This window comes from Alexandromys fortis, unplaced genomic scaffold (assembly GCF_014885135.2).
Source record: "Alexandromys fortis isolate MF-2015 unplaced genomic scaffold, M_Fortis_MF-2015_v1.1 scaffold_173, whole genome shotgun sequence".
NCBI classification, from domain to species: Eukaryota; Metazoa; Chordata; class Mammalia; order Rodentia; family Cricetidae; genus Alexandromys; species Alexandromys fortis.
The window spans coordinates 1043285-1063399 of record NW_026068051.1 but is presented as its reverse complement, the minus strand read 5'-3'; the positions used below and the strand labels follow the sequence as shown (position 1 = coordinate 1063399).

General features: G+C 38.3%; 1 protein-coding gene across 1 annotated transcript in view; it reads right to left on the bottom strand.

Moving 5' to 3' along the window:
• Med13 (mediator complex subunit 13) overlaps window positions 1-19147 on the bottom strand; it is an 89885-nt gene extending 70738 nt beyond the window's left edge. Inside the window, exons 1-3 of the mRNA XM_050119521.1 lie at window positions 19009-19147; window positions 16970-17204; window positions 7409-7577 (exon numbers count right to left, since the gene is read on the bottom strand). Of these exons, the coding sequence (XP_049975478.1) occupies window positions 7409-7577; window positions 16970-17204; window positions 19009-19074 (470 nt within the window). The 5' untranslated portion in view covers window positions 19075-19147. The remainder of the gene's footprint in view (window positions 1-7408; window positions 7578-16969; window positions 17205-19008) is intronic.
• Window positions 19148-20115: the final 968 nt, after the last annotated feature.

Sequence of the window (20115 nt, the reverse complement as noted above, 5' to 3'; positions counted from 1 at the left end):
GGGAGTAGAGAAAAATGTAGAGCTCAATAAATATCAATAAAAAAATTAAAAACATAAAAGAGAATCCATCCAGTGGCAGAGGCAGGCGGATCTCTGAGTTCAAGGACAGCCTGCTCTACAAGAGCTAGTTCTAGGACAGGCTCTAAAGCTACAGAGAAACCTTGTCTTGAAAAACAAACAAACAAACAAACAAACAAACAAAAGAATCCTTTAGAGAACAACAGAAAATCTGTCTCAAGAAACTAAAACAAATCCTAATGATTCAAGTGCCAGAGCAAAATTCATCAGGGTACAAGTGTTATCGTGTAAAATCAGATTTCCTAAGAACAAATCAGTTGAGAACAACTACAGAAGAGGAAAGTTGGACAGTCTGAAGTAGCTAAGGCAAATTGGCAGTGTATATCCTGATATGGGTGGGTAACTTTGGGACTCTACCATTCACTCACAACTGAGAAGACAATTAGTTCCAGGAGACCACCAAGTATTAGCTAATAACCAACAAACACTAACAAGTTAAGTTAAAGCCCTAAAATCTAGTTGTTAGACAACCACCATGTAATTAGAATCATTTGGACTATGGCCAATCCAAATTAAGGTATGTTCTGAGTCTAAAAAAAACACACAAGATTTCAAAGACCTCACACAAAAACATTAAACTATCTCAATGGTATCTCTTACAGATTTACACTCTAAAATGTATTTTAGGTGCACTGAACTAAGTAAAAAATATTATTAAAATTAGTTTCACTTGATTTAGGCTTTGTATAAATTTTATCTATTGTGCACACACACATCCATCTAAGCCTATCAAACACATTACTAAGCTCAGTTAACAGTCTAACAGAAAAATCAATGTGGTTTACATCTTGTTTCTTTATGCTACCCAAGAAGACACAAAGAAATAACAGTAAAAGAAATACAGCAATGCATGCCTAGAGACCCAGCAATGAGGAACTGTGAAGGATCTTTAGTTCAAATACAGGTGGGGCTATATAAGCATGACACTCAAGATCTCAACAAACAATAAGGATAAAACAAAGCAATACCTCTTACTTCAACTTTTCAGAGGTAGTAAGATATCCAAAGAACAAAGAACATCCTAAACCTATTAACTGCTACTAATTCCATTCCAGCAGAGATTTACATGCCATGGTGCTATTTTTAATTAATTTTGAAGATCAGGAGATAAAGTAAAAGCCTTGTGAAGGAGTAAAGTTTTATTACTGCAATTTAAAGCACATCCTGCTGCCTACTGATTTAATAATAAAAAAAAACCTTGACCAATTGCTTAAATAAAACACTAGAAGCACTATTTTAATAATAAAGACAATACCATCCAAAAGAACTTTCTACAGTGATGAATGCCCCACTTCTGAACTGCCACTATACAGAAAAGGTATTTGAAATGTAGCTTCCTAAACTGAAATATTTTTTTAATTTAATTTCAATATATTGGATCTAAATAGCAAAAAGTAGTTAGTGTTTAGCATATTAAACAGTATAGGCCTATAACATCTGTAAAGAAAAAAACAGCACCCTAATATTCTTTTCTTTCTTTTTTAGGAGATAAGGGGAAGTTATGATGAGATTAATTCTCACTATGTAGTCTAGGTTGATCTTGAACTTCCACCTTCAGTCTCCAGAGTACTGGAATTACAAGAATGTGCCACCATGCTCAGCTTTAATATTCTTTCTTTTTTTAAATATTTATTTATTTATTATGTATACAATATTCTTTCTACGTGTATGCCTACAGGCCAGAAGAGGGCACCAGACCCCATTACTGATGGTTGTGAGCCACCATGTGGTTGCTGGGAATTGAACTCAGGACCTCTGGAATAGCAGGCAATGCTCTTAACCACTGAGCCATCCTCCAGCCCCAGCTTTAATATTCTAATTATAATAATTTGCCACAAATGCATGAGGTAGTCCTCTCCTTCCCCGAAAAACAAAACCAAGAATAATCTTAATCTTTGTGGATCAGGTAAAGGCACCAGATAAGAACATATTGAACCCCAGATTTGATCCTATGTTCTTTTTTGTTTTATCTGTAGTTAGCAACTATTCTATCCTGTATTTATACATGTATACTCATGTGCATGCCACGTGCATATGTTCTTATAATAATCACTCTATGCTGCCTTTTAAAATTGGGGCAACAGATAACTATCGTACATAAAATAAAGATGTCAAAAGCCCAAATTAGCAATTTTTTTCATAAAAATTGATGTATCTACAGCTGAAGATATGGGATAAGATTACAGTATATGTTAAAATTAAATACTAGCTAAAATCAAATACTATCAGATAGAGTGGATCCTACCTGTAAACTCAACATTCTGAACCCTGAAGCATAAGGATCACCACAAATTCTAAATTAGTCTGAGCTACATAGTTATACCAGGTCAATCTGAGCTACAAATTCCATGCTATTGTATATAATCTCATCTACTACTTAGCAAAATCTCTTATGGCAATATACTCCATAAGATGTAAAATTAGTTGTCTCAAACAAGAGTTGCATACCAATATCATTCTATCCTGTATACCTTACTTGAAGCGCATTTAAATCTTGCTAAATTAGGGTTCTGGAGACTGATTCAGTGGGTAAATTTACTTACCATCAAATCTGACATTTCGAGTTCTGTTCCCTGGAGCCACATGATAAAAGGTAAAACTTCCAGAAGATGTTCACTGACCTTTAGGTGTGCTACGTAGCACAAGAAGGCCAACACTCACATATATACAAATGAATAAAGAACTTTTTTGTAATGTTAAGGCAGTACAGTGGGAGCTACCTATAATACCAACTAATAGGAAGGTAAGAAAGTAGATCAGTTAGCCAGGAGTCAAAGGCCATTCTGGACAACACAATGAGACCTGGCTCCCTCCCCCCAAAAATTTTGCCAAATGTACAAACTTAATTGTCCACTTAGCAATATGGTTATAATAAATTCAACATGACAAAAAACTTAACTAAGCACAAACTCAGTAATATTCGTACTTGAGACAGTCTTACTCAGATGCTCAAGCATCACAAGGGTGGGAAGTCACTGGTTCTTATAACATCTATTTGCTTATAATCTTACTAGCAAATTCAGACCCATGTACTACAGAATAGATCTATTTAAGATAAAATGCTAGACATTCTTTCATTCAATCATCTGAAGACTATTTTGTTTTAATGTTTAATTACTCTTACAAATATAAGGGTCCTTTATACCTATTCCCACTGCATCACTAGAAGGTGACTCCATTTTTTGTCACTCAGTTCCTGGAAATTACTAGACAATTGACTACTTCTATGTTCAGATTATCACAAAATGAGAATCTCCCTAGATTTACCATGTGGTGTGTATGCCACAATTCCAACTCCTCCAGAAGCTGACACAGAAGATTCCAAGTTTGAAGCCAACCTGGTAACTTTGAAAGGCATAAAAATAAAAAAGACAACAAAATGCTAGAGATACAACTCAGTGAGGAGAGCACTTGCCTGGTATGAATGCAGCCTGGGTTTGTTCCACAAAGGGAAGAGAGAGACAGACACAGAGATACAAGACAGACATGGGCAGAGACACAGTAGCGTGGGGTGTGTGTTATACATATACAGTACATAAGCAAGCAAAGACATTAGAAGAGGATGTCAGGTGTCGTACTCTATTTCTCTCCATCTTACTCCCTTGACACAGAGTCTCTACTGAATCTAGAGCTAGGCTAGGTAGCCAGGAAGTGCTAGGGGTTCTCCTATCTCTTCCTCCCCACCATACTGTGGTCATAGACCTGTTGCAGATCACAGTTTTTTACTTGGGTGGTAGGATTTCAGCCCAGGTGCAATAAGGACTCTTAGCCACTGAACACTATCTCCAGTCCCAAGAGAATCTCTGTACTGAAAAAGGCAGTCAAGTGTAATGGCATATGCCTGCAATCACTGCACATGGGACTGAGGCAGCATTATGAATCTGAAACCAGCCCAGAGTGGACTGTATAGCAGACTTCATTTTCTTGTTTGTTTTGTTTTTAAAATATAAGAAGATAGGAACTATTTTCTCTTTTGTTAAGGTCAAGTCAGCATAAACATTCCTCCCTGACAACTTCTTTATTCTTTTATAAAATGCTCATACAGGTGAACATCCCTAATCCAAAAGTATCAGATGTTCTGATATCTGAAACTTAAGTTTCCTATGATTTGAAAACCAGCATTTAACTCATTTTTTCTGGTTAAAATCAATTTTATACAACTATGACCACAAGTAATTCAAAACAACACACGGTATTTCCAGTAATGAAAGTTTTAATTTAGCCTCCCTTCTCAACTAGGTAATCCCACGGAAAACCACTAGTGTTCTTGTATAAACAAGTAGAATCTGTGTGATTCATGGAAACCTCCAACTATCAGTAGTATTGCCAATTATTAGCAATCATGTAAGAGAGATTTTCCTAAGAAAGATAAAGACATTTCCAGTATTTGCATGGCTAAATGAGCACATTCATTTCCCTCTCTACACTCATGAAACCTCTTCCATATCTAGATACTAGAGACATGGAGAACGGCAGATAGAAACAGAATCTGAGGAGCTAACATGGTGAAAATTGTAGTTTACTTAGTAGATAAAGGTAAAATGCAAACTAAACCAAACCAAAAAGGCTCAGAAGTCGAAAGCATTGGTATGTATCTGAACGCAAGAGTGTAATGTATAACTGAAAACAAAAGTAATGAAAATTCAAAAGTTGGACTCAGAAACTGATTTTATAATCTTCTAATAATTTTTTAAAAGATTGATTTAAGCCAGGTATGGGTGATGCACTTTAAACCTAGCACTTAGGAGACAGAGCAGATTAGATCTCTTATAAGCTGTAGGCTAGCTTGGTCTACATTAGTGAGTTCCAGAGCAGCTGAATTACAAAGAGACCCTGCTTCAAAAACAAACCAACAAAGATGTACTTTATTTTGTATGGTGTTTTGCCTGCATATATGTATGCACACCACTTGCTGTACTAAGCACCCACGGCCTGGGAAGTCCAGAAGAGGGCAAAGAGGGCATCAAATCCCCTCCAACTGGAGTTTCAGATGGGTTTCAGTCACTGTGTAGGTGAATTGGGAACTGAACCTGGGTCCTCTACAAGAGCAGTAAGTGTTCTCAAGTACTGAGCTCCCTCCCCCCACCTCTCAGAACAGACTGGCAAAGCTAAAGAGAACTATTTAAAATAAATTAAGTACAAATATAAACTATCTAAATGAACTCTCTCAACTTCCAGCAATCTACAAGAAAGAGATTACTAATCTTCTATAGATTCTACAGTAAGCTATTATTACAAGTGAACTGTAAGATAAGATAAAATACAATATAGACATTCGGGATTTCAAAAGTACTGCTTCCCATGCACCCTTTTCAAAAAAAAAATTATTGATGAACGACCATCACCAGAACAGAAATAACAACAGAAGTTTGAGGGAGATGGCTTAGCAGTTAAAGTACCTGCAGCAAAAGCAAAAGGAACAGGGACTCCACAGCCTCCAGAACGCACACACCTGCCCCGTAATGTCAGTGATTCTAACTTAGGGAGTTATACTTGTGCAGCAAGCTTTCAACCCACTTTTCTTCTTGTAAGTTCAGAGTAGTAATGCTTCTAAAAAACAGCTACTTGCTTCTCTCAGTATAAATAATGTACTCCCGGTTTCCAGAAAGGAATTAGCTTCTGACAGTCAATGCTCCTTATTTCCTATTTCCCTTCCATTTCCTGCCTGCAATCTTCTGTACAATGGGAAGGCCAATACCAAGAGAGACCGCAGGGTTGGGGAGGGGGCGAAAAGTGGTAGAACAGAAAAATCTGAGTCCCTACAATGGTTTGGTAATTGTATCTTCCTATAACCTCAAAGAATGCATCCCTAACTTTTACAATTATTTTGTTAACAATGAAGATTTGTCAGGGTTGGGGATACAACTCAGTTGGTAGAGAGCTTATGCAAGAACCTGAATTTTGACCCCCACCACTTCATAAAACTGGGTACAGTAGCACATGCTATGATCCCGGCCTTGGAAGTAGAAATAAGAATGTTGTATATACTCAGCTGCACAGTAAGCTCAAGGCTAGCCTGGGCTATGAGAGTCCTGGTTTTTTAAAAAAACAAAACTAACAAAAAAAATGGTTTAAAAATAAAAGGAGTCTGGTAATTTTCACAGTAAAAAAAAGGGGGGGGCTTTTATTTTTCCAGGCTTATGAACCCATCTACTAAAAAACAACTTCAGACATACAGGGAAAAAAAATCCATATGAAATGACAGCTCCTGAAACCTAGAAAAAGAACTCCAGCCAACTAAAGAATGTGAAGAGTGGGAGAAACAGACTTCCCCAGGGAAGAGCACAACTAGTTATCCAATACCAAATGGTCAGCCCTGAAGACATACATACATGAAACATACAGACTGAGCAGACTACATTAACATTTTTTAATGCACACACACACACACAAACAACAATTAAAGAAAAAGAGTCCATGAATTTAAATGACAGCAAGAGAAGATCTCTGTGAATTCGTGGCCAGTCTGGTCTACAGAAGGAGCTACACATAGAGACCTTGTCTCGAGAAAACCAAATAAATAAATAAATAAATAAATAAATAAATAATAAATTTAAAAGAATAAGGAATTTGGAGACTAGAGATGGCTCAGAAGAACACTAGCTGCTCTTGCATAGGACCTAGGTTCCACTCACACCTCCCACATGGCAGCTCACAACCATCTTTAACCCTAATTCCAAAGGATCCAAACCCTTCTTCTGGGCTTCTCAGGCATCAGGTGCTCATATGCTATATAAACATGGCAGACAATCCATTCATACAAATGAAATAAAAATAAGTAAATCTTTAAAAATTAAATGGGGAGGTGATAAGGGTCAACCCTTCACAAAACAAATCCGAGATCAAGAGTTCAAGATCAGCCTAGTCTATGACTCAAGCTCCAACCCAGACAGGGCCACAGAGTGATATATTGTCTCAAAAAGACAACCCCCCTCAAAAAAAAAGGAAGGAAAGATAAAAGAAAAAAAAGAAAATCACTTATAGTTTATTCCCATTGCAAGAAAAATTTTGTTTTGTTTTTTGTTTGTTTTTTTCCGAGACTGTTTCTCTGTAGCTTTGAAGCCTGTCCTGGAAATAGCTCTTATAAACCAGGCTGGCCTCAAACTCAGAGATCCATCTACTTCCACTTCCCAAGTGCTGGGATTAAAGGTGTGCGCCACCACCGCCCAGCCCACAAGAAAAATTCTTAAGCAGTTAAAGAAAATGGATACTTATGAGTATTTGCCAACGTTAATTCAGAACATTTCTGTAAGATATTAACTCATTTTATTAAACATCTCATAAAATTAACAAACATCAATTATCAAAAGAGGCAAGTAAGATGGCTTACCTTTTATTTATAGGTTTTTCATCTTTCTCATACGGTTTTACAAACCACTTGCCGATTCGTACAAAGTTTCTGTTCATTAAACACCTCTCCAACAGATTGTGAACTGCCTTGAAAAGCAGAGTACGGCATTCATAGGAAAGGCCATTCTCCCACACTCCTTCTTCCTCTTCTACAGAAAACAGTGAAGTAAAAAGTACACAAGTGAGACTATGTCTACTCAGAGAGAACTAAAACATTTGATAGATCAATGTCTATATCCACAGCCTTTACCTCAGAATGCAGAGCTGCAATCTTTCCATCTCTCAATCTGTATGTGTGGGTGTAGTGCTGGTAGTTTTCTTGTTTGTTTGTTTGACTGACTGACTGTTTTTGAGAGAGTCTCACATGGTCTGGAACGCACTATGTAGCCCAGGCTGGTCTGGTGCCTCATTGCAATCCTGCCTCTACTTTCTGATTGCTGGGCTAACAAACCAGTGCCACTATACTTGGTGTTAAACATCTTTAAACATCGAAACATCAGCTTTCCAAGATATTCTACAAAATATAAAATGCCTAGGCACTCTACAAAACTGCCTAAAAATTATTCGCCACAATATAAAATATGGTAATATAATAAACATAACTTGTTTTCTGTATTTTAAAAAGGGTATTTGATTTGCTTGTAAAACCTGGAAAATGTTAAACATAACATTATAATGCCTGTTTCTAAACTGGCTACTTGTTACTTTGTCCTAATTCCTCTAATCATTTAACCTGAAAGGGGGGGGGGGGAATCTAGCCAGTTAATAATTAAACTCAGACTATTTCATGACCATCAGCATTCTAATCTATGACTCAACTACAAAACTAAGTGACAAATACAAAGAGAGTTGCTGCCACTACGTCTTAACGAGCAATGTGCTAATTATCAGACTAGATCTCATTTCAATGACTCACATGATTATTCAATATAGGAGAAAAATATAAAGACTCAGATTTTTAAATGGTGTATCAGTCATATGAAGTAATGCTCTTAAATGACTACACAGCTTCAAATTCCCCGCTAAATCTATTAGTCACTCCAAGTTAACTTGTAAGGTAGGGGACAGAAATCAGTCATTGGTAAGTCTCAGTTCAAAGAACAAAATTCACTCTTTCATCTATCACAAAATATTCAGTAAGAGTAACAAATAATGATAAATACCACTTTGGCAGCTTACATTTTATTTTAAATTATTAGTCCAAATTTAATCAAGGATCTTCTAATAAACTTTATCTTTATATAACCTTTTCTTTTCTTTTTGACCCAGCTAGCCTGGGGCTAACTACATAGACCAAGCCGGCCTTGAACTCTCAGCAATCCTGTCTCAGTCTTCCAGTACTTAGTGCTTGGATTATATATGTATGAGCTGCCACGCCCAGTTATAAACATTTTCTACTTATGTATCATCATCTTTTTCCTCCCTTGAGACAGGAGCTGGCTCTGTAAGGCAGGCCTTGATCTCATGATCTTCCACCTCTCAAGTACTGGTTACAGGCCTGTGCCACCATGTCTGGCTTCCATTCAATTTTCAACACACACACAGACACACACACACAGACACACACACAGACACGCACACACAAATATTTCTCACTTCACAAACATACATACTGAATCCATAAAAAAATGAAGTTTACTATGAACTGTTGAATAAGAACAGAGAGATACTAAGAGTGACAGTTTATATACAGAATGTCTTACAACAAGTGGACAGAATAAACATTAACTAAAACTATAATGACAGTGGACTTTAACTGCACTAGAAACTGCACTACAAAGGTTAATGCTGATTTTATGTTTTCTTTCAAGTGTTCTTTCCTAACTCATTGTCAGGTCTTTCAAAGCAACTAATACAGTTCCTCTACAGAAAAGCAAAGGAAAATGGCAATACTTTAAGGGTTAAAATAAAGTAATTTAAGTAGAAAAACTTCACATTCAGTTATGTTAGAAATACTTATCTACTTCCACTTAAAGCTAAAATACTTATGGGTTTCATCTTATTAAAAAGATATTCTCTTAGAGAAAAGGAACTGGCACACAATGATTTCACTTATTAAAGGTCTAGATAGCAAGCATATGTATGAGCTGATGAGACAAAAAAAAAAAGGAACCATCTTTTAGCTTAATCAGCTCCTGATTTCAAAGTCAAATAGCTTCATTATAAGTTTTACTTCAAATTATGACAATAGTAATAGAAATACACATGTTCCTAATTCCAAAAGAAATGTGTCAGGAACTGCTCCCAATTCTCTACCTGTTCAATGTTCTGTATTAGCTGACACCTAAAATCCCTAAATTCTAAACAACACAAAGGTTGTAACATTTGCATTATATAAGTAGCCATTATCAAAACATATTCCCTAACTACTCCTAAGTTTTAATAGGAAGACATAGATATACAGTTACTTCCGCACACAACTAAGCTACAAGTTCAAATAAATTATTCATTTAAAGCTTAAGAATAATTTACCTTCTTCCTACAGTTTAAAACAAGAGCATTAAATACAAAGTTCCTAATCACTAAGTCAATAAAATGGCTCAGCAAGTAAAGGTACTTGCCACCAAGCCTAACTGGGTTTGAACCCAAGACTCGTGTGGTATAAGACAAGAATGGACTCCCACAAGCCGTCCTCTGACCTCCACATGTGTGCCATGACACTTGTACATAAAATAATGAATGTAATTTTTTTTGTTTGTTTTTCAGAACGGTTTTTCTGTAGCTTTGGAGCCTGTCCTGGAACTCACTCTGTAGTCCAGGCTGGCCTCGAACTCACTGAGACCCACCTGCCTCTGCCTCCCAAGTGCTGAGATTAAAGGCATGCACCACCACCACCCGGCTATAATTTAAATATTTAAAAAAAAAAAAGACTGTTTAACAGATTTATGAACTGTCTGAAAGCTTAAAACAAAAATCTTTAGACTAGCAAAAATTATAGTTCTTTATAAATTTTTACATAAAATATTTTTACATAAATTTTTTTTACATAAACATATTTTTAAAAATTAATTTCGGCTAAACCTAAGCTAAGAATACCAAAATGTGGTTTAGAAGTAGTCAGGGCCGGCAAGATAGTGCAGTGGGTAAAAGTGCTTGCTGAGTTCAATCCTCAGAACTCATATAAAGTTGGAAAGAAAAACAATTCCAATTTTTTTCTGACCTCCACATGTGTGCCACGGCATGTGTGCCCTACCTACACACACACACACACACACACACACATCAATATTAAAAAGAGAAAAGCAGTATTAATTTCCAAGGATTTCTCTCATGGCTGAAACTTTTCTCTAAAGAAACTCAACATGTGGGGCTGGAGAGATGGCTCAGAGGTTAAGAGCACTGACTGCTCTTCCTGAGGTCCTGAGTTCAATTCCCGGCAACCACATGGTGGCTCACAACCATCTGTAATGAGATCTGGTGCCCTCTTCTGGCCTGCAGGCATACATGGAGGCTGAACACTGTATACGTAATAAATAAATTAATCTAAAAAAAAAAAAAAGAAACTCAACATGAACTCAATGCTTTCTGGAGTCTCTTGTCCCAAATGCTCAGAATTCTCACTAATACAAACAGACCTTCTTAGAGCAAGGAATATCTACACAGTAAGCAACCAAGTAACTATTTCATTGCTAAAGAAATAATAATGCCTAGTAAAACTCAATGAAAAGTCTAAAAAATTTGGGTTGTTTTAGGAGGAATGTCACTTAGAAACAAAAGGTATATTGAGCCAAGTTTCTAATATTCTGATGTTGTGAAAATGAAAAGTATGTTCTACACACTGTACTCAGATATGAGAAGTGAAGGGCAGAACCAATCACCTAAGAAAGTAATATGTGTCTCTTATCTTACACTAATTATAAGCTCCTTGAATTTCAACTCCAACATTTTAACCAGGAAACAAAGGAGTAGGAAATACACGTCAAGCTTTAGCAGGCACTTTAAACTTAACCAGAGCCTAATGGAAAAAGATCTGCTTAATGCATTTAAATAAATGTTTTCTTTCCCTTGTATCTTTAATCCCCAGAGAAAACAAAGTTTCTATTCTGTTTCTAGTACTTTTCCATTACTATTGGTATTACTAGAATTCTTAACCAGTGTTACTTGAAAAATTTTACAAATTATTTGTAAAATGTAACACAAAAGTTCAAACGCTAAAATCTGATTAACAATCTGATTAACTTATGCTTCCCTGAGAAGAGATTATAGTGGTGCCAAAGGATGTCATAGGTCATCAAAATAATTATAAATGGGGGGGGGAAATCAGCATAAAAAGCTGATACAATCAGTACTCAATATTTTCTTCAAAAAACGACATCCTTAAATATCTCCATGGTGATCAGCTGATTTTTTAAAAAGGCATCATTCCCTTTAATTTTGCGAAACAGCTAAAATGCAACATATGCCAATAAATAAGGAATGACTCAAAAATCAGCATGTTAGAAAACAGTACAGATTTCTTGAAAAAAATCAACATGTCTAGATCAGTGTTTCTCTTAATAATTATTTTCCATTCATAACTCATTAAGTCAACAAATATTACTGCCTTAAGCTGTAGCATCAGTCACTTAGAGCAAAACTTGGAAATTTATTTAAAACAATTTAACATGGTGATTGTTATATCTGATATGATCAAAAAGATAACACGTTGTTGCCCTAAAAGATGATACTATCACACAGCATACAGCAAATGAAGTCATCACTCATAAGACCAGCCAATACAAAGAAACAGGATAGTTTACAGAATTTAAAACAAAGACAGAAATGAATTAACTCTCCTCAGCAAGGCTTAGCTGTTTTCATGTTTATCAGCTCTGCTAAAAGCTGCCCTTAAGGTTAAAGTCCACTACAATTACTATCCTCTGATAAAAGCATCCAAAAATGAAATCTGGAACAATGACCCACTTAAGCAGCATGAATTTTGATGAGACTCTAGTAGAAGGAAACTATTTGGATATGTTGCTAAACTCCAGTATAGAGACCTCGAAAACCACAAGAAAGAACAAATATTTTTAAGCCTTGATTCAGTATAATTTTAACTTTAAGGAATCAAAGTTTCATCTCTCAAAGTTTTTTTCTCAAAGTTTTATCATAATCGACCTCATGTTTTTTTAAGACAATTTTGAGAGAGGGAATTGTTTGGTTTTTAAGAATAAAAACCAATGGCAGCAATAAAATTCCAAATCTGAGGACACATTAAAAAGACACAGCAATGAAACTGAAATAACCTTGCTTTTTAAACCAGTGAACGACCTACCTGTAAGAGTCAACCAACCGTACCCACTGGAGACCTGACAGGAGGAGGACCAGGGAGCTAAGATTTTCCTTCCACCACCAACTTTAAATCCCTGTCACTTATTATCACAAAACTTCAAAACAACAAATAAAACTGTAACCAAAAAGTTCTTGCCCGATTCTTTTTCTACCAAAATAAACCAGTATGGATTCAACTGTCCATTGTCCTAGTACTAGAATTAAAACAACTCATATTCTTGGCTTTGAAAGTCAAGGGATGTTTTTGAACAAATGTCTTTCTGGAATATTATACTTAAGCTAATATTAATGAGCACAAATCCTTATCAAAAAACTAGTCTTTCCCAAATTACTTTGCAAAACAGTATCAAGTACTACTGCTGTAAAATAAGCAAAAGTTAAAAATGTGGAATAGACTGGTATGTTTTATTTCTTTTCATCAATTAAACTTAAGATGGTAGCCCAAACATGTGCTGAATGCTATGGGACAGAAGAAAAGGTGAAATTTAACATATGTACTACGAAGCCTGACCAGAGTCTAGACTCTTCAGAACTGTCAAATCATGAAAAGGGAGCATAGAAGGTTCCCTAAGAAACCGTCTCGGTCTAGAAGAGCAAAAAGTGAGAGGGCAAGTAAATATCATGCAGCAACCTAGACTGGATTCTAAAAACAACAGAAAAAAGAGAGGTAAATAAAAAAGAAAACCAAGTGAAGTAAATAAACGTTTTAATATCATTAACAATATTGATTTGTGAGTTGTGGAAAAATCCAACATTCTGATATTAAGAATAAAGAAAGTTAACTGAGAATGCATAGCCACACTCTACACTATCCTGCCAACTTTTGTAAATCTAAAATTACCCAAAATAAAATTCTTAAAAACAGTTGTAAATGAGACAAAGTATATAAAGGGACCACTCTCTGTGGTTTTGTTATTAAACATGTTAATGAAAAAACAATTCAGAGAATTTTAACCTTTACAAAATAAATGCCTTCGACTAGTCCTACCCCCAGTAAGGAGGACAATATTACCATAATCACAGATACTTTGGTAACAAGAAGTAGTAGGTGTTGAACCAAACAGAAGGATACTGCCTGAGAAGCAGGCTAAGCCAAATTAACTAGCAGCTTAGTTACCACCTGCGCCCTTCCTGGTCCTCTCTCCTCACTGCTACACCTCCACTTGGAGCTCAGGACTGCCTCCTGCAGCTGATGCCAATCCTACTGTCCAGCTGCTCTCTTCTCAGGGGAGCTTAAAAGAAGGGAACCGAGTGCCACAGATGGGAAGAAATGAAAAGGGGGTTAGCTAGAGCACAGAGGCGCACTAATTACCCCAAAAGGGAGGCAGACGGCGTCCCTGGAGCAAAGAAAGGGCAAGACAAATATACTCCATCTGAAAAGACCTTATTCTTTAAGATATGTCTGACTTAAGTAACATTCTTAAGTAAATGACAGGTTAAAAAGAAGCTAAAACATTAAACAAATATCACTGACTTTGTAAATCAAGAGTTCAGAGCACTAAACTTACTCTTTGGATTTCTTCCACTTTGATAAAAATGTTTAGTTATTCAATAGCATTCAGCAAAAACTGACAGCAATGAAAATTTGATATTCAAAAATACTTTCATCATATTCACAGATCAGTATCTGTATTAGAGTGCAGGTACTGTCATTTTAAAATTATGCTAAAATAAAAGTTGAGAGGAAAAATTTAAACTCTAACCAAGTTTTGCTTGAAAAAACACGCCTGATAACCTAAAATCCGAAAGAATAATAGCTAGTGTTTTAACAACATACACTCAAACAGCTGACAATCTACATTAATAGGCTTTTAATTTTCAAAACATTAGTCTCACTGTGCTAAAACTAAATACTATGCATTTAAACTTATCTTTGATTCCAAAAATATTTCACAGAAAGGTTTGTTCAAGGCTGTGCAGGGCATTATACACCTGTCTCACCAGCACTGGGGAGGACTGCTCTAAATACAAGGCAACACAACCAAACTCAGTCTCAAATAAAAAAGCATGTTCAGATGCTGTGCCAACTTTATCAAGAAGACCAAAACCCATGAGTAGACTTACAATAGTTATGTGATTTTTTGTGGTGCTAGGGTTCAAAGTCAAACACTCTGAGCAACATTATAATTTTAACACTGATTGTGCTTGCTTTAAATTTTCAATTTAACAAGTTTCTAAGCAGTCTATCAACATTTTAATAATGATCCAGGGGTAAAGGTCAACAGTAGAGCACTTGTCTAACCTATACACACAGCCCTAAACTCAATATTCAGCACTTAAGACAAAAACAACCGACAAACATTTTAATGAGTTGACTGCATGCATCATTTCAAAGTTTAAAACAACTCTCACCTAGGTCGATGAAAGAAAAAGGGAAGTTGGTATGCCTGGCTTTTAGCAGAAGCAAAGAGCATCATCCTGTTGAAAGCACTAAGGATATTCTGATACATATACAGACACATTACGTATGCACTTAACAGATATATACTCATATCTTTTTACTATCTGCAACTATATTAAGATAGATGTAGCATGATCCTAGCATTGAAAAGTGAAGGCAGGAGGATAAGGAGTTCAATAGACTGTGTATAACACTATCTCAAAACAAACAAAATAACAAATACATGGTAATAGAACTAAGGACTCAGTTCTTCACTAAGCATCCTGGGAAAGCTAGAATGCTCTGCCATAAAACAACTGCACCACTCAACACTGAAGAAAGCACCTATTAAAAACAAAAAGTAATTTAAAAATATAACACATATGTAAGAACATATATGTTGACCTTAGAAAGTATTAGCTCAAAATAGAGCTATCTGGAGCCTGGTCTGATGGCACACACCTGTAACCCCAGCAGGAAACAGAAGAGTAAGAGTTCAAGGCCAGTCTTGACTACACAGTAAGTTCAAGACCAGCCAGGGCTACATGACACCTGGATTTTATTTTGTGCAAAATAAAACAGATCTTACAGTTCAAAACCAGAAACCACAGAGTACTAACTTTCATACAAGAAAGTTTTTCAAATGGCCTAAGGAGCAGCAGAGATGGCTCCGGGGGTAAAAGCACAGCCAGTCTGAGTTCGATTTCCAGCACCCACATAAAAAAAACAGATGTAGCAGTGCATGTGTAACCCCAGCACTCCCTCAGAAAGATGGGAAGCAGAGACTACAGAACTGCTCAGAACTAAAGGGTCAGCTAGCTTGATAAAAGCTTCATAATAGCAGAAACAATCTGTCTCAACAAGGTGGAAGGAGAAAAAGGACTCCCAAAGAGTTGTCCTCTGACCTCTGCACACATTGTGGTACACATATATCACACCCACATGCCCTCCTCACACACAAAATTTTAAAGAACTTTTAAAAAAAAATTCAATTTAACTGTCAAAAATCATACCAAGCTAGAACTTGGTTCCCTCAAGTATATCACTAAAAAATTTGCTTACACTGAGTTTAAAGTAAACGTAACTTCGGTAATTTAATGAAGGTCTATAGTTTCTTTCTAAAGTACATTTGGCCCTAAAAGTTAAGAAAATAGAATAATACTGATGTGCTCAAAATAAACTACCTTTCAGATTAATGACCATTGTCCTATAAAAGTTAAATAAGGTGGCACTTGTCTCATTTAATATAATCTTTGATGAAGCAGTATCTAATAAGAACCACTTTGCCCCTTAAAAAATACACAAAATAGTTCCAGGACAGGCTCCAAAACCACAGAGAAACCCTGTCTCGAAAAATCAAAAAAAAAAAAAAAACCACACAAACAAACAAAAAAACCGCATATGGTTCCCTGGGTTAATAAATAATAAATAATATACAAATAACAATATACTTTTGAAAAATATGCCAGATAAAGTTACGTTTCGAGAACCATCCACAGTGTCTCAGAAAAGAGAACAGGGTAAGACAGACTCAAAGGTAAGTTACACTTGGCTTCAAAAGTATTACGTAACTATGAAAAGGCTTCCAAATCTCATTTTTCTCAGGTTAATGAAAATGCTTTCCCTAGGTACAAACTGCCAATGAGAAATGAAGGAAGAAAGCTGGATGGCGGAAGAAGAAAGTATTTCAAAGCTTAAGTCTCCCATAATACACGTGAATGATTTATGTAAAATAAAACAATCATGGTGAAATAAAACATTGAAACTGTTCTTACAGTTTCACATTGACAAGGCTGTGCACATACTAACACCATAATCTATAATCCCAAAGACATTTTGGGAAAAGTGTACAATGTTGTTAAGTCACATTTAAAAATAAACTGCTTTTACCTGATAAGTCATGGTGAATAAGGTCAGCAAAATTGGGATCTTTACCCCACCAAAATATCCACAATTCTCTTCTTCCAGGTCTTTGATCTCGCCGCCAAACAGCAAGTACGTCTGCCTTAAGGCATCGACTAAAACTACTCAGAATGGGGTCTTCTTCTGTCACCGGAAACAGAACAGGGGCAGAAGGTGGACCTTGCCATACGTATCTTTTCCACTTAATCCCTGTTAAGTCGGCCTAACGGAAAGAAAACATGATTTCTATATCATTGCACATTCATTGAAGTAAAAAAAAAATTTCACTATAAAGTCCCTGATTAATTAAAACAGCACTACTTTCAAAGCATTCTTAAGATACTGAGAGTATGACCAAAACAAAGAAAAAACACTATGCAAATAATTCTAATACTTCAACCAGCAAGGACTTAAGGAAAAGAACACAAAACAGTTTTAAAATACCACTGAATAGCACATCTATAATACATACAATATCCCCGAACTTAGTAAGTGAAGCGATGATGTTAAACGTGTACTTCAGTACTGCACATTATAAGACTACCTTTCCTGTCTGTCCTATGTTCTTTTCTAACTGGTCAGTCACATTTGTTCTTTGGTGACCTGAAAAATTAAAGACCCTCGCTCCAAGTCTGTAAGAAGTCGCGGTTCTAACAAGAAGACATCTGAACAATTTTCTAAAGAAAAAAAAAAAAGCCTGTTAGTTCTTCACAAGCACACATCTTTAGGAAAAGAACTACTTCCAAGGAGCTGTCAGATTTGTGCTAATCTATCTTCAAAGAACCAAAGTGCCAAAAATAGATGGAGTTGGGGAAGACAGAAACGTTAAACCTGCTGCACATATTACTACATGGGAAGAGAAGCTGATTAGTGGACACTGTCGAGAAAACCAGTATATTCTGCGAGGCAGAAGTTCGTTAAAGATCCCCATTTACCATCGGGAAAGAAATTCAACAAAGGAAATTCTGCAATTCTTTATTCTAACTTAGATGACAGAAAGCATAAGGTGCCAAAAATGAAACTGCTGATACATGACTGGCAGTTTACGCCTGCCAACTAGTTATGCTCCACCCACTTAATTCACCTACCTATGATAGACTTAATACTTCTCATCGCGCAGGGAAAAATGAAAGAGTCACTCCAACTTAAAATCATTGAAAAGCTCAGCTATCGCTAATTAAGGACTAGATATTTGCAACAGTTGGTACTTTTGAGAAAAGTCTTAAAAACTATTGGATATTACCCAACTGGTGCCAACCTACACAGTAGAACATTCCTACATCCAGCGTCCCCAGACTCTTTAGTTCACTAAAAGGAGCAGCCAGCTCAAAACATTCTTAAAACGTAAGCAAAACAGACAAATATAGAACGTTTAGTGCGAAACCACAGTCCCTCCTCCATGAGCCCCTCCACTCTCACAAAAACATAATGTTCTAATAAAAGCAGGACGGCTAAAAATTGTCAAAATGGCAAAATGTTTTCAAAGTTTCAAAAGAAAACATATGAACACTGTTTTTACACGAAGATCTGAAGTCACCCAGAAGGAAACTACCCGTGTTTGTTTAACTTATAAAACCAAGAGGGCTTTAATACCTAAGTTCTGAGGGGTCCTGTTTAAAGAGAAGCCCAATTAGCAGGGAAAAGCATAAAAGGGAGTGAAGTAGGGGCAGTCACGGAAAAGTGTGAAAAGGGGATACACTGTTCGATACGGGGGGGGGGGGGGAGCAAGAAACACATAAGAAAATATTACTGTCCGGCCAGATAAGAAACCCAAGTTAAGGACAAGATTACGATGGGGGGGGGGGGAAAAAAGAGTCCAAGACAAGACACAAGAGGGGGAAAGCCAAGACTCTTCCAAGCGGAGTCCTGGCCGGTAGGTGAGCGGACGCTGTCTCCCGGGGAGGCCGACTCCGGCGGGGCCTAGCCGGGGGACACCGGCAACTGGAGGAGCCTCGGACCCCCTCCCCCACGGCCCAAGGGCGCCCGGCGCGGCCCCCTCCCCCACCGCCCGCGGCCCCCGCACTCACCAGGCAGAAGAGGTTACAGTGACAATCTTCCAGGCTGGCCCCGTTCGACACGAAGGAGGAACTCATCGTCCCTCACAGCAGCCGCCGCCGGCGCCACAACCCACCATCCGCCATTACCGCCGCCTCCGACCAGAGAGAGAAACACAGACACCGGGGAGGGCGGGGGGCGGTGGGGAGGAGGCCGCCGGGCCGCCCGCCCTCCCCGCCGCCCCCCGGCGCCGCCGCGGCCCCCGCCGCCCGGAGGCACCCAGCCGCCCGGGGCCGAGGCCGCAGGCGGGAGGGCCGCGCCGCGCTCGGCCGGCCGCCGGGACTGCGGAGCCTGCGGACGCGCGTCCCTCTCCGGAGCGGACGGGAAGGGATGTCTCCCTTCCACCCGAAAAATAAAAAATAAAAAAGATTAAAAAAATAAAAAAACAAAAATCAAAATTTTAGTCACACTGATAAATAGAGCCCGAGTCCGAGCGGGCCGAGCCCTGAAGCCCGGGAGGGTTCTCCCCGGCCCGGGGGCGCCCGCCGAGGGGCGGGAAGGGCGAGGAGCGGTGGAGCAGCCCGGGCCCCCGGCCCGACAGCGGCGATGTCCTTAAGCCCAGAGTCTCCTCGGCGGCGGAGGTGGTGGCGGTGTCTGAGGGCTCAGTCCATTCTCCGGCTGCGTCCTCGTGTTGTCCCTGGGCCAAGCCTGCCTAACGTCTGCTCTCCTGCCGCCTCACCGCCTGGACGCCGTAGTCTCCCCCATTTTGTGGGCCCAGCGGGCGGTGTTTTTCCCCCTTTAATCCGAATTCACGGGTTTTCCCTTCGCTTTAATGGCGGCCACAGGGACCAGCTCGCCCTCTCTGCTCGCCCATTGGCCGCCGCGGGGTCACGTGGGCCCGGGCTCCGTGGGGAGGGGGAGAGAGAAGGCAGTGAGGGAGGGTAGGGAAGCTTTCCGAGCCCCGGGGATCGGGCAGCCGGCTGGTGGCTACTGAGATGGCGCCATCTGCTGGATGCCCCGGTTAAGATGACCGCGGCTTGGCCCTAGCTTTCTCCTGGCTGGAGAATGTGCAGAACAGGAAGGTTCACTTCAAAATCGACGAGAATTACTTGGAAATCAGTTTGAATTCTTTGGAAGAG